This window comes from Equus quagga, chromosome 9 (assembly GCF_021613505.1).
Source record: "Equus quagga isolate Etosha38 chromosome 9, UCLA_HA_Equagga_1.0, whole genome shotgun sequence".
Classification (NCBI taxonomy): Eukaryota; Metazoa; Chordata; class Mammalia; order Perissodactyla; family Equidae; genus Equus; species Equus quagga.
Window position 1 is genome coordinate 40100625 of NC_060275.1, and position 16279 is coordinate 40116903.

Genomic DNA, 16279 nt, shown 5'->3' on the forward strand with positions numbered 1-16279 from the left:
TTACATGGAGAATGTCATTTAAAAGTTCCGTGGGTTGGTAGTAAAGCCAGGAATCTGCAGGAGCAAAGAGAGATTTTTCTCTGGAAGACTAAAACTTCAATGTAGGCACCAGGGAATTATCTCAGATGAAGTTCCAAGATAAGGAGTAGCTCAATATCGAATATTGTAAAACACACAAAGATCCAGATTCAATGAGTGGGAATCAGTAGAAACAGACAGCAGACTTTTACACAAAAAGTTTTTGGATATTGGATTACACATGAGATTATAAAATAAATGTGCTTAATATGTTTCAAGGAATAAAAGAGACAAATTTGAAAATAAGAACAAGGACTAAGAGACTATTTTTAAAAGAAAGCAAAAATGGAAATGAAAAATATATTACTTAAAATTAACTCAGTGGTTGGTTAAATGGTTTATGAGAATAAAAAGAGAAAAGTAATATTTAGCTGTAAAATTTGAATAAATTGCATGGAATACATCACAGCCACACAAATAGAAGGAAAATATACGTAAAATATTTAAAAGCATGGAGTATAAAATGAGAAGAAATAAGGAATATCTAATAGAAGACCATGATGGAGATAATAATAGTAATACTTAGTAAAATAATGACTGACTTTTTAAAACAAAAATACTACTGTCTAACTGGTGAGGATAAAGTAAGAAAGTGATGGTGTCAAACACTGCACGTATTCAAGAAATCAGAACACATTAGGAATGAATCATTAAAAGTATTATTAAAATTATCTTCACATATGTGAGAAAAAGTTAAATCATTACTTAAAGGGAAATCAGTAGCTTTTGTTACATCAAAAAGGAGAGATTCATAATTATTGAAATATATGAGTTTAGAATTTAGAAGAATAAAAGCAAAATAAACACAAAGAAAGGAAGGAGAAATCAATAACAAAATGGTAAGATAATAAAAATTTATAATTCAGAAGATTTGCAAAGCTAGATGTTGGCTCATTAGAAAGAGAATAATGAAAAAAGAGAATAATGGAAATGGTTATTGCTAGATTTATACATTTTAGTTTGTTTTAATTTTGCTGTTGTGAGATTATTCTATTTTCAACATAATTGATTTATAAAGATTAATATTTGTTTTGTGTATTAATTTTATATGAGCTATCTTATCAATTGTAATAATTTTCGGTTGATTTTTTATTTGTTTTGCTATATTATTATGTCATCAGAAAACAATAATCACTTTTGCCTTGTCCATTCTGATATTTGTAACTCCTATTTCATCATTTTATTTCTAGGTGGTTTTGGAAGGCCTCTACTCTTGTGATTTTTCTTACTTTGGAATTACAAAGAGTGGTTATATATAACCCAGTATCGACATTGATTATAATAAATGGGATTTGTATAAAACTAATTATTAACTTATAAAATATATATTTTAATCCCTTCAATAATGAATGAAGAAATCAATATATTTTATAATGCAATACTAAAATAGCTTATTTTAAATTTAGGAAGATACACACAAAAATAACTTTTGAAACAAATATTTTTTATTTTTCTATTATTATCAAAAGATTTCCTTCCGGAGCTTTTGTTTTAAAATCAGATTTTCTTTTGTTCTTACCATTGTACATCTAGAACATGAGGCCTATTTGAGAGATATTATAGAATTACGATGGCATCTTGAAGATAAGTCTCAACAGCTCAAACAAGTTGAGGAACAAAAGGGAAAATGGGAAGAAGCTAACGCAAAGCTTCAGGCAGACGTAGACTACATGACTGAACACGCTCCTCTGCTGGACTCAAAGTGGATCCAGGAACTTGAAGCTCTGAATGAATATAAAAGAAAAAATATTGAGGTAAGTGAATAAACGAATGGATACGCATTTTACAGATTGTTACTTAGTTTTACAAAAATGTTTCAACTATAAGGAATTAACGTATCTTTAAAGGTTTCACTGTCTTTGAAAATTGGCCTGCTCTTTATTTCCCAAAGGAATTATTAAACTATACACAACACAGTTGATTGGTATTCATTTAAACTGTGTCCCCTTCCCTTACTTTAATACTTGGGAGTATGCATAATATTTAGTCAACCTACCAATAACATTTTGGAGATTTAAAACAATGTGTTAGCTTTTGAAGTTGTAAATCAAACAGGGAGAATGCAAGTAGAATATATTAATCAATTTCATTGTTGATGAAATAAAGTGTAGTCTTTTTAGTGATTCATTAACATTTGACTCTCCTACTGTAGGATTATATTATAGAAAAATGAATTATTTCTACCTGCCACTAAAGGAACATGTTTACTTTTGATCATTTTAAAACAAATAAATTGTCTTTAAATGTCTCCTGTATTCCCCTCAACAGTTCCATTTTCCTCCCTTCAAAGACAACCTTATAATGAAATTTTGTTTCTATGAAAAACTTGTTTCTTTTTATACATATATAGGTATTTATGCACAATACATAGCATTTAAAAATTTTTTGAAAGTAAGGCAGGTCTTTACCTTTCAAATTCCAGAACGGATTCTCTGGTACTGATGTTCTCATAATAAATTTCCTTTTGAATGAGTTAGCAAGGAGCAATTACTATTGCTGGAAATCAAAAATTTTAACTGTTACAGACATATATTTAACCGGATGTTTTCTGATTATAAAACTGTTCTTTCCAGTTGCACGCTGTGAGTATGTGACATACATAGGCACAGAGTACATAGTATGTGTATGTATCCTTTATATATCTATATTAAAAGTATTTTATGATAAGGCCAAATATTCTCAAACACGACTAACAGATTACTTGGCACACAATAAGGGTCAGGTAAACGTTTTTGAATGATGGATAAATAGTTGAATAAATAGTTAATTGATCAGTAGTTGTGCTGCATAACATGGCAAGGAAAGGATGATCTAGTGATATTCAGTGTTACTTGTGATGGGGCTTTTGTTTTTTCAAATCTTATACCGTGATGTGTTCTGATAAACCAAGTGTTTTAAGTTAATCATGATTCATTTTTTTAGTTGATGTATTGTTTTTATTGAGGTAACATTGGTTTATAACATTATATAAGTTTCATGTATACAGCATTATACTCTGATTTCTGTGTAGACTAGATCGTGTTCACCACCCAAAGTCTAATTACTGTCTGTCACTGTATGGATGTGCCCTTTTAATCCTTTTGCCCTCCTCCCTCCCACCTTCCCCTTGGTAACCACCAATCTATTCTCTATGTCAATGTGTTTGTTTGTTGTTTTTTTCTCTTCCACATATGAGTGAAATCATATGGTATTTGGCTTTTTCCCTCTGACTTATTTCACTTAGCATAAGGCCCTCAAGGTGCATCCATGTTGTCACAAAAAGATAAATGCAATATTTTCTTATGGCTGAGTAGTATTCCGTTGTATGTATATACTTCATGTTCTTTATCCATTCATCCCTTGACAGGCACTTAGGTTGTTTCCAAGTCTTGGCTATTGTGAATAATGCTGCAATGAACATAGGGGTGCAAATACCTTTTTGAATTAGTGTTTTCATATTCTTTGGATAACATCCAGAAGTGGAATAGCTGGCCTATATGGTAGTTCCGTTCTTAATTTTTTGAGGAATCTTCATCCTTTTTTTCATGGTGGCTGCACCAGTTTGCATTCTCACCAACAGTGTATAAGCGTTCCCTTTTCTCCACATCCTCTCCAACGCTTATTATTTCTTCTCCTTTTAATAATAGCCGTTCTGATAGGCATGAGGTGATACCTCATTGTAGTTTTGATTTGCATTTCCCTAATAATTAGTGATGTTGAACTTTTTTTCATGGGCCTGTTGATTATCCGTATATCTTCTTTGGAAAAATGTCTGTTCAGATCTTTTGCCCATTTTTTAATTGGGTTGTTGTCCCCTCTTCTTCAATTTTTTGGAAGAATTTGAGAAGGATAGGCATTAAATTTTCTTTGAATGTTTGGTAGAATTTACCAGGGAAGCTGTCTGGTCCAAGACTTTTTTTTTTTAGGAGGTTTTTTATTACTGTTTTGATTTCCTTACTAGTAATCAGTCTATTCAGATTCTCTATTTCTTCTTGATTCAGTTTTGGAAGGTTATATGGTTATGAGAATTTATCCATTTCCTCTAGATTATCCAATTCATTGGCATATAGCTTTTTGTAGTATTCTCTTATAATCCTGTGTGTTTCTGTTGTGTCCATTATAATTTCTCCTCTTTTGTTTCTGATTTTATTTATTTGAGACTACTCTCCTTTTTCTTCTTGATGAGTCTAGCTACAGGTTTGCCAATTTCATCTTTTCAAAGAATCAGCTCTTAGTTTCATTGATCTTTTCTGTTGTCTTTTTAATTTCTGTTTCATTTATTTCTACTCTGACTTTTATTATTTCCTTCCTTCTATTGATTTGGGGCTTCATTTGTTCTTCTTTTTCTAGTTTTTTTAGCTGTATTTTTAGATAGTTTGTTTACAATTTTTCTTGTTTTTTTAAGGTGGGCCTGTATTGTCTTAGTACCACTTTAACTGTATCCCATAAATTTGGGCATATTTTCATTTGTCTCCATGTATTTTTTGATTCTTTGATTTCTCTTTTGATTTCTTTATTGATCCAGTAGTTGTTCAGCAGCATTTTGTTTCATCTCCACTTATTTGTGGCTTTTCCAGTTTTCCTCTTGTAGTTGATTTCTATTTTCATATTGCTGTGGTTAGAAAAGATGCTTGGTATTATTTCAGTCTTCTTAAATTTATTGAGACTTGTTTTGTGGCCTACTGTGTGATCTATCTTGGAGAATTTTGCATGTGGATTTGAAAAGAATGTGTATCTATCCATTGATCTATCCATTGATGTTAGTGGAGTGTTAAGTCTCCCACAATTATTATTTTACTGTCAATTTCTTCTTTTACATCTGTCAGTATTTATTTAGGTGCTCCTATGTTGGTCACATAGATAGTTATGAGTGTTATGTCCTTGTGTTGAATTTTTCCCTTTATCATTATGTAATGCCCTTTTCTGTCTGTTGTTATGGCTTTGTTTTAAAGTCTATTTTTTGTCTGGTATAAGTATTGATACCCCAAATTTCTCTTCAGAATATCTTTTTCTACCCCTTCACTTTCAGTTTGTGAGTGTCTTTAGGTCTGAAGTGTGTCTCTTGTATGTAGCACATATATGGGTCTTGTTTTTTTACCCATTCTGCCAACCTATACCTTTGTGTGTGTGTGTGTGTGTGTGTGTGAGGAAGTTTGGCCCTAAGCTAACATCTGTTGCCCATCTTCCTCTTTTTGCTTGAGGAAGATTGTCACTGAGCTAACATCTGTGCCAATCTTCCTCTATTTTGTATGTGAGGTGCCACCACAGCATGGCTTGAAGAGCCATATGCAAGTCCATGCCTGGGATGCAAACCGGTGAACCCTGGGCCAGTGAAGCAGAGTATGTGAACTTAGCCACTATGCCACCAGGCCAGCCCCCAACCTGTGTCTTTTGATTGGAGCTTTTAGTCCATTTACGCTTAAAGTAACTACTGATCAGTTTGTACTTATTGCCATTTTGTTACTTTTTTTCTGGATGTTTTTGTAGCTCTTCCCTGTTCTTCCTCTCTTGTTCTCATCTGTGGTGATTTGAGGATTTCCTTTAACGTTATGTTTGAGTTCCTCTCTCTTTATTTTTTGTATATTTGTTACAGGTTTTTGTTTTGAGGAATATAGATGGGGTTCATATATAGTAACCTATGTAAATGGCATATATTAGGTTGATGGTCTCTTATATTTTAACTCTTAATAACAGCCCTACACTTTTACTCCACTTCTTCCCCCCCCCCCCATGTTTTATGTTTTGGATATCATATTTTACCTCTTTTATTTTTGTGTATCCCTTAACCTCTTATCATGGATGTAGATAATTTTAGTATGCCTGTCTTTTGGCCTTCATTCTAGCTTTACAGGTGGTTAATCCACTACCTTTACTATATATTTGCCTTTACTAATGATATTTTTTCTTTAATAATTTTATTATTCCTATTTGTGGCATTGCCTTTTCCACTTACATAAGTTCCTTTAACATTGTTTGTAAGGCCAGTTTAGTAGTGATGAAATCCTGTAGTTTTTGCTTATTTGGAAAACTCTTTTTTTTTTTTTTAAGATTGGCACCTGAGCCAACAACTGTTGCCAATCTTTTTTCTTCTTCTTCTTCCTTTTCTCCACAAGACCCCCCAGTACATAGTTTTATATTCTGGTTGTGAGTGCCTCTAGTTGTACTATGTGGGATGCTGCCTCAGTATGGCTTGATGAGCAGTGCCGTGCCCACACCCAGGATCCAAACAAGTGAAACTCGGGGCTGCCAAAGCAGAGTGTGTGAACTTAACCAGTCAGCCATGGGGCAGGTCCCTGGAAAACTCTTTATTTCTCCTTCCATCCTGAATGATAACTTTGCTGGGTTCAGTGTTCTTGGCTGTAGGTTTTTTCCTTTTAGCACTTTACGTATATCATACCACTCCCTTCTAGTCTGTAAAGTTTCTGCTGAGTCAGCTGATAGCCATATGGAGTTTCCTTTGTATGTAACTTATTGCTTTCTCTTGCAGCTTTTAGGCATCTATCTTTATTTTAATTCTTGACATTTTTAATTATAATGCGTTAAGAGATTGATTTCATCTCTTGTGATGACTTTGAGGGGCTCAAGACTTCAGTGGAAGAATTACTGCAGATGTGGTAGAAATAGCAAGAAAACTGGAATTAGAAGTCAAGCCTGAAGACGTAAGTGAATTGCTGCAATCTCATGATAAATCTTTAGTGACGAGAAGTTGCTTCTGATGGATGAGCAAAGAAAGTGGTTTCCTGAGATGGAATCTGCTCCTGGTGAAGATGCTGTGAAGATTGTTGAAATGACAACAAAGGATTTAGAATATTACATAAACTTAGTTGATAAAGCTGTGGCAGAGTTTGACAGGATTTACTCCAGTTTTTTTGTTGTTGTTGTTGTTGTTGTTTTTTGAGGAAGATTAGCCCTGAGCTAACTACTGCCAGTCCTCCTCTTTTTTTTTGCTGAGGAAGCCTGGCCCTGAGCTAACATCCATGCCCATCTTCCTCTAGTTTATACGTGGGACGCCTACCACAGCATGGCTGCCAAGCGGTGTCATGTCCGCACCCGGGATCCGAACCGGCGAACCCCGGGCTGCCGAGAAGCGGAACGTGCGAACTTAACTGCTGCACCTCCGGGCCGGCCCCAGGATTTACTCCAGTTTTGAAAGAACTTCTGCTGTGGGTAAAATGCTATCAAACTGCAGTGCATGCTACAGAGAAAGCATTTGTGAAAGGACGAGTCAGTCAATGCAACAAACTTCATTGTTGTCTTATTTTTAAGAATTGCCACAGCCACCCCAGGCTTCAGTAACCACCACTCTGATCAATCAGCAGCCATCAGTATCGAGGCAAAACCCTCCACCAGCAAAAAGACTACAATTTGCTGAAGGTTCAATTGATGGTTACTTTTTTTTGCAATAAAGTATTTTTAAATTAAGGTGTGAAGATTTCCTTTTTAGACATAATGCTTTTAAACACTTAATAGACTACAGTATAGTGTAAACATAACTTTTATGTGCACTGGGAAACTAAAAAATTCCTGTGACTCACTTTATTGTGATACTCAATTTATTGTAGTGGTCTGAAACCAAACCTGCAATATCTCTGAGGTATGCCTGTACCTGTCCCACCCTGAACCAGTCCAAGATCTTGCCTTGGAGATAGATGAATTTGGCTCATATGATGTCACACTGGTCCTTGACCGTGAGACCACCACTCCAGCGATGCCTAAAAGCTGCCTCTTCGAAAGGTGCTGACAAATTGGACACAACATATTATTTATTGCTTTTCTTCTTTTGGTATTAGGAATTCTGTTATATTTCCTGAGGTTTTTGTTTGCTTACCCTGTTATCCTGGTGTACTCCTTGTTCTCTGCCAAAGTGTATACCCCTATTATTCTGTGCCTAAAGGAAAATCTTGTAGAGGTTACTACTATCTGTGGTATTCTAAGAATTAATGAAAATTATTACTTTTTTCTAGGAGGCAACTGCCTCATATCAATTGACCACTTGACCCTCTGGGGAAAGGACTGCTCACTCCCTAGCGCCTCCTCCTACTGCTCTCCATCCAACTTTCCACAGCCCATCCAGACCTGTAGTTCCAACCATGACCTCTACAACCACCCTTCTCCTGAGTTTTACAGAGAAGGGAAAGATGGAAAGAGAAAGAAGAATGTTTATGATATTTGATAATTAATAAACACAATAAAAATGGAATGTTTTGGACCTTTACATTAAGACAATAATGGTTATTCCTGAGTGAGAGGATTACAAGTGATTTTATTTTATTTTTTCATCTGTGTTTTCTGATTTTTCCACAATAAAGTATTAGTTGAATAATAAAAACAATAAAAAGTAGGAGTTTTTGTGGGTGAAAAGATAGTGATTTTATTTTCATAATGTTAACTGGGATATTTAAGTTATTGTCTTCAGTAGCTTCTATGCATACATAGTATTGATGCCTTTCAGGGTAAAGGAAACCCAAATCTCTCTACTGTGCTCAACACTAGAGTAAATATGGGAAGAAAATCGATGTAAAGGACCTTTTATCTAAATCAAAACTACTCTAAGTTTAAGCCCCTTCTCTGATCTTTCTCTTGCCTGATTCTTTTAATTAGCCATTAAGTGCTTATATTAGCAAAAATATATTTTATTTCTAGGTAATGGGACTATACAAACAAGTTCATGAAGAACTTGAAGAAACTATAGAAAGCCGCAAAACTGCCAAATTGAATGCTATACAACTTAAAGAAGAGATGGAAAAGGATATTGCTAATACTAAAATAAGCATAGAAGCCTACAAGTAAGAATTTTTCACAAATACTTATAGCATGTAGAAGTAAAATATTAGTTAAAAGTGTAATTTATATTCTTGTATAAAAAATTCAGATAAAGAGAAAGAAAAGAATCTGAGTTACCCATATTTATCTTATCATCAAGTTTATATATAAATTAAAGTACCTATCTTTTACATATGTAAATTACCTGTGTATAAATTCCTAAAGCACTATTTTTCTGTGTCCTTTAAAGCTCTTCGTACAAAATGCCAAATTGCTTATGGATATGGCATAACAATATACATCCCTGCTATCTATGTGCAAAAGTGACTTTTTTAAAAAAATATTTCCAGCATGGGATATTATTAGAAACAAATTATATAACCTTGCATTAATTATAAACATAGCGTCTGATTGACTTCATTTACTTGATTTCTAATAAAATGGAATATTTTAAAATATATATATAGACATTGTATTTTGCATATTAGTAATTGAAGTGGTTTTCATTACATTTCTGATGTATTTGTGTTTTATGATACAGTAGTCCCCGCTTATCCATGATTTCCTTTTTCACAGTTTTAGTTACCCACAGTCAGTTGCAGTCCAAAAATATTAAATGGAAAATTCCAGAAATAAACAGTTCATAAGTTTTAAATTGCATGCCGTTCTGAGTAACATAATGAAATCTCAAACCATCCTGCTCTGCTCTGCCCTGGAGGTGAATCATCCCTTTGTCCAGCATATCCAGGCTGTATGCACTGCTCGCCTGTTAGTCACTTAGTAGCCATCTCAGTTATCAGATCGACTGTGGCAGCATCACAGTGCTTGTGTTCAAGTACCCCTTGCTTTACTTAATAATGGCCCAAAGTGCAAGATTAGTGCTGCTGGTAGTTTGGATATGCCAAAGAGAAGTTATTGTTGTTAATATTTTACTGTGCCGAATTTATAAATTAAACTTTATCATAGGTATGTATGTATAGGAAAAAACATCGTACATATAGGGTTCAGTACTATCCGTGGCTTCAGGCAGCCCCTGGGGCTTTTGGAATGTATATCCTCAGAAGATAAGAGGGAACTGCTGTATTCTTCTTATTCCTCTTGTTGGCTTTATATTCTTTATGGTTCTGTGTGACCTAATAACATTTTTATTTATTCAAATTGATCAGTGATTTAGTATAGAAAAACTCATATTCACTATGGAGCTAGAATCAAGTAAATATAAGTACAATTAAGAACACAAAATTTATACATAATCCTATGATCTAAAAAATATCCATTTATTAAGATGTTTATATTTCCTTATGTCCAATGTCTGTTTCAATGTGTGCTTAAACATTATCTATTATTTAATAAATAGATCACTTTTATAACTCACCTGATTTTTTATATATTCATTGTCATTCAGTTATGTATATTTTCTAATTTTCATTATGATTTCTTCTTTGACCCATGGGTTATTAAGAAATATAGTTTTTAAATTTCCATTATGAATTTCTAGTTTTTTATTTCCATGATGAATTTCTAATTTTCTAATTATCTTTTTATTATTGCTTTCCAGCTGAATTGTATTTTGGTGAGAGAACATTGTATAATTTCAACCCATTGGAAATGGTTGAGTCTTAATTTTTGGCTAAGTGACATGGGTTTTTATTTAAATTTTCATTGTGTACTTGAAAATATTCCTGGTGTACTTTACTTATTGAATGTATTGTTCTTTAGTGTTTTATTAGGTCAAGTTTACTAATCATGGAGGTTAATCTTTGTATATCCTTGCTATTTCAAGTGTGGTCTGTGGACCAACAACGTCAGCTTTACCTGGCTACTTGTTCAAAATGCAGAATCTCAGTTTCAATTCAGACCTATTGAATGAGAATCTACACTTTTAAATGATAAGGTGATGTTTGAGAAGCACTGTTTCATAACATTACTTATTTTTACTGGCTTTTTCTGTTAAATATTGAGAAAAGTGTGATAAAATCACCCACTTTGATGGTGTATCTATCTACATCTTTTTATTTTTTAGCTTCTGTCACTTTTCGCTTCCCATATTTTGAGGCTCTCCTGATCAGGTTCATACAAGCTTAAAGCGGTTACATCTTCCTGGGAGATGATTAACTTCTTTCATCATCATGAAATGACCTTCTTTGACTCTTCAGTACTTTTTGCCTTAGCTTTCTTTTGATATTTGGGAAATATTTTCAATTCTTTAAATTTCAATATTTTTGAGTCCTTCTGTTTTATATATTTTATAACCATCGTGTAGATATATTTTTTTTATCAGTTTGAAAACATTTTTAAAGGTGGACCATTAAATGCATTCACAAATCACTAATATATTTGGATTTAAACTACCATTGTTTTTTTCTATTTGGCCCATTTGTTTTATTTCTTTTTCTATTTTATTGTCTTCTTTCACATTAGTTATTGTTATCATTTTATTTTTCCTTCCTCTTGTTTGGTGGTTATTATTCTGTTCATATTCTTTTAGTAGGAAATCCTATTGATCACCACATGCAAACTTACATTGCCAGACTACTGACCAAGGAGTTGGCCTGGGGTTCGCTGGTTTGAACCCATGCATGGCTTATCAAGCCATGCTGTGGCAGGCATCACACATAAAATAGAGGAAGATGGGCACAGATGTTGGCTCAGGGCCAAGATTCCTCAGGAAAAAGAGGAGGATTGGCAACAGATATTAGCTCAGGGCTAATCTTCCTCACCAAAAAAAAAAAAAAAAAAAGGATTCTGTTGACCATTTGACTCACTGCTATGCAGCTAAGCTATATTCTTCCTTTGGCTGTTTTTAAGATCATCTCTTGGTTTTGGAAGTTTATGAATTTTATTTTTAAGATACTCTAGGTGTGGATCAATTTTTATTTATTCTTTGGGGATTTGTTAGTCTTCTTGTCTCATTGAAACTACATACTAGAATTTTCTTTATCCTTGGGTATTCTCTTCAAACAATGCCTCGGTTCGATTTTCTTCCTATTTCTTCTAGAACTCAAATTAGGCATATATTGTTTTTTCTCATTGCATTTGCTATGCCCCTTGATTATTTTCTACATTTTCAAGCTTTCTGAAGAATTTCTTCTGGCTTATTATCCATTTAAATAATTCTCTTTTATTCTGGGTCTAGTGTGAAGGCCATAAGAATGAACCTCGCAGACCTCCAACTACAAAAAATGTAATTGACCAAAGGGCTCTGATGAGCAGCTTCTTGTTAGAAGCTTTCAATGACCTCTGCCTGCTGATATTCTCTCCCTTGTAAAATCATTCCCCTTGCATGCAGGCCGGACCCAGTGAGTTGCTGCTAATGAATTGAGTAAAGCAAAAGTGATGGGATGTCACATTTATGTTTAGGTTATAAAAACTGTGACTTCTGTCTTGCTAACACTCTCTTTCTTGCTCTCTTCCCTATTTGCTCTGATGAATCAAGCTGTCGTGTTTTGAGATGCTCTGTGGAGAAGCCCACATAGCAAGGAAACAATCCAGGCTTCAGTCCAACAACTCTTGAGAATCAACCTGTAACAACCAGAAATGTGATAGCAGGAGTGTTTTACTTACCTTCATCTGCTTGATCTATCATTTTCTGACACAAATATTTTAAAATCTTATGTTAGTCAATTTATTTTTATAACACTGTCAGTGCTCAATTTATATATTTCTAGGCTATATTAAGTTCATATGAGTTCATATTTTTCTATCTTGATAGTGGATTTTTATATATATGCACGTATATACACACATGCTATTTTAATCTCTTTAGCATTTCATTCCTCAAATTACATTTTTGTTTGATATTCCAAAAGATTCCTCCTGATTAGAATTTCATTGGCAGATCTTATTTTATTTCTTTAGTTAAAGTCTTTTTGTTTGGTTCTATTTTAGGTTGATTCTTCCAGGGTGCATAGGACTGATTTCTGTGCTTTTGTGTAAAACTGATCATTATTTTCTTAAAAGATGTGTTCTTTTATTTTTATTTATCTACTATTATTGTGAGGCTTGGCCGGCTCACTGCTGCTGTAGGAAAGCCTTCTCTGAGATGGCTGGGGAGATCTGGCTACACTCTGTTTCTCCAATCTGTTGGAAATGTTCTCATAATAGGAGAGGAGGAGAGCAAGCAAGCACAATCACACATGGACTTCATAAGCCTCTGCTTATATCCCATTTGCTAAAACCCAAATAACAGTGGCAAATCAAATGGCTATGCTCAAAGTCAGAGTCAGAGAATCTTACAAAGTTACACAGCAAAGGAAGTGGATACAGGAATGGGTGAAGAATTGAGACCTTAATGCCCTCAATTTTCCATTCTTTTTCTGATTTTGCATACCTTGAAGCCATCGATTGTGTTTCTATCCCTATTTCTATTTCAATCATTTATCTATCTCTGGATATATACATTTGCATATATATTCAACATTTCATTCTTCTATCTGGCATAAAACAGATCTTAGCTACTATTAATTGCAAATACAACATTCTCCATCTTGTAACATTTTCTAAAATTTTTCCTTCCCAGTTTTTAATATAAAAATTAGTTGGTGGCTTTTACAACTAATATTTAAACAAACATGAAGACACATTTTTATTAATTCCTGTACTCACTTTTATTCATTTTATCATATAACTTCCATCTTTATTGATTTTCTTCTCATTCAAGAATATTTTTCAAAAGTTATAGGCATTAGAGGAGTCATAAATTATTTATTAAATAAAATTTTCAAGATATGTTTCATTGTCCTTCACTATTTTTTAATTTGTTGAGAATTAACTCACATACGGAAACATGATTATGTGCGCTAACAAGAGTACAGACTGATGACTTTGTTAAATACGTATACGCTCTTGTAACCATGCCCCAGTTTAAGATATAGAAACTTTCCAGTGTACCAGATGTTTCTCCTGTTCTCCTTTCCAGTCCATACCACCTCCTCAAAGAGATAATCTTCATTCTGACGTCTATGACTATAGTTAGTTTTGTCTGTTCTTGCATTCCAGATGAATGGAAACACACAGCATATATTCTTTGGTGTCTTGACTCTACTTTATAGTAATTATTAACAAACATAGAGTGATTCTTCCCATTTTATTCTTCTAAATTTATTCTGATTTAGCAACTATAAGAATGATGATATCTAAACTAACAGTGGGGGCAAACCCAGTAGCAAATTTTTACATTCAAAAATTCTTAAAGAGCTGAGGAATTGGGGGCATCAACTTCTTCAGGAAATAGCGATAAGGAGACAAGTAAAGTAATACTTAGCTTCTGCCTTCCATGACACTGGGCAATTGTCCACTTCATAGTGAAAGGTTATAGTTTATTTTCTGGACTGGGGCAAATAGATACGATTGAGAGAAGAAAAATTAATTTCAAAAGAAGGAAATTTAACCAAACATACATTTTGAATGCTGAGGCTCCCAATCTCCCTGGCTTCCAGAATTCTCGTAGGGAGGCTTATACTCTTCAGACATGGAAGCACAAAGAAGAATCTTTTTCTTGCCTATTTGTTTGTTGTTTTAACTTTTGTTTCTGTAGTAAGGTTGTATCTTTCAGTTTCATTTGACTCTACTCCTAAAATCAGGTTTAGTGCATGAGAACCTGGGCCAAATCAATAAGCACGCCATATATTTACTGACCGTTGACATTTATTTTCTTGTGAGTTCTTATCTATCTTCTCTGCTCATTTGTGTCTTGGATAATTTTTCTATTCTATATTGATTTGTAGGATTTTATTACTTTTTGATCTCATATATGGGTTTCAAATAATCTCTCAGTCTATTGTTTTGTTTATGGTGTCTGCAAAAAAGTTGGAGTTATCTGTACTATTTGCTGATATTTCATGAAAATGATAATTTTGTCACTTTCTCGTTGTACTTTTTTCATAAACTATAATACCATTGTCTAAAGAGACTTTTGTTTGGAGTTTGTTTTCTACCTACCAGATAAGATAAAAGATTATGTGGTTCACAGATTGGCACTGGTCTTCCTTGTGTAAAGTCACATAGGAACAAAGAACTCATTGGCAATGACTTCTCTTTAAATAAGCCCCGTGTTTTCCTAAGCTGCATTTTCCCTCATTTTACCTCTAAGACTGAGGGAGACAAACAGTAGATGAGGCCTTTAATAACGTGTGGTCATTTTACTTCTATATCTTCTTTTCTTTTTTGCTTGCCTTTCCATCCCTTTACTATCCAACCTGTGAATCAAAGATGCTTAGGTCTCTCACCTGAAATCCAATCAAAAAGTGATTTATTTTAAATAATTTGCAAAGCACTTTTCTCTCAATTCCTTTCCATTGAAACTATAAATACTACTGATGAGTTTTTTTCTCACTATTTGCTTCTTGATATCTAAGTGGTACTTTTCAGGAGTTGCTGTGGGACGAGAGAAATTTTAGGAGTAGACAAATTCCATTGATTTACATTGATAAGTCAGATGCTAATTTAAATATAATTTTAAATATAATTTTCCTTTCAATACGGATAAAATCAACTGTGTTTTGTTCCTTAGGAAAGAGATAAATAAACTTAGCCATCTAGGTGTTCACTACTCTACATCAATACACGAGATTTGGTCTAATATTGAGGAGAATGAAGAAGCAGTGACTGAAGTATTGAAGGAAACAAAGATATCAACAAATGAATTATCTTCTTTATCAAAAAAGGTGAGTTTTCATATTTAAAAATTTAAAAAATATTGATTTTCGTTTCAAGCCACAGTGATTAAAATTTACTCTCTGAAAATATTTAAATAGCAGTTATCCAGTTCTATGTCTATGTTGGTTTTCTATTGCTGCGTAACAAATTACCAGAATTTTAGCAGCTTACAACAGCACACATTTTTTTAAGTTAATTTTTATTGAGTTTATGATAGTTGACAACCTGGTGAAATTTCAGTTGTACATTATTGTTTCTCAGTCATGTTGTAGGTGCACCCCTTCACCCTTTGTGCCCAGCCCCCACCCCCCTTTCCCCTGGTAGCCACTAATCTGTTCTCTTTGTCTACAGGTTTAACTTCCTCATGTGAGTGGAGTCATACAGAGATTGTCCTTCTCTATCTGGCTTATTTCACTTAACATAATTCCCTCAAGGTCCATCCATGTTGTTGTGAATGGGATGATTTTATTATTTTTTATGGCTGAGTAGTATTCCACTATATATATATATATATATACACCATATCTTCTTTATCCAATCATCAGTTGATGGGCACTTACGTTGCTTCCACATCTTGGATATTGTAAATAATGCTGCAATGAACATACGGGTGTGTGAGACTTTTGGAATTGCTGACTTCAAGCTCTTTGGATAGATACCCAGTAGTGGGATGCCTGGGTCATATGGTATTTCTATTTTTAATTTTTTCAGAAATCTCCGTACTGTTTTCCATAGTGGCTGCACCAGTTTGCATTCCCACCAGAAATGTATGAGGGTTTCTTTTTCTCCACAACCTCTCCAA

The 16279-nt window shown here is 33.7% G+C and overlaps 1 protein-coding gene across 1 annotated transcript in view; it reads left to right on the forward strand.

Moving 5' to 3' along the window:
* CCDC178 (coiled-coil domain containing 178) overlaps nt 1-16279 on the forward strand; it is a 361283-nt gene that overhangs the window by 51222 nt on the left and 293782 nt on the right. Inside the window, exons 7-9 of the mRNA XM_046671168.1 lie at nt 1612-1832; nt 8701-8843; nt 15332-15485. Coding sequence (XP_046527124.1) covers nt 1612-1832; nt 8701-8843; nt 15332-15485 — 518 coding nt within the window. The remainder of the gene's footprint in view (nt 1-1611; nt 1833-8700; nt 8844-15331; nt 15486-16279) is intronic.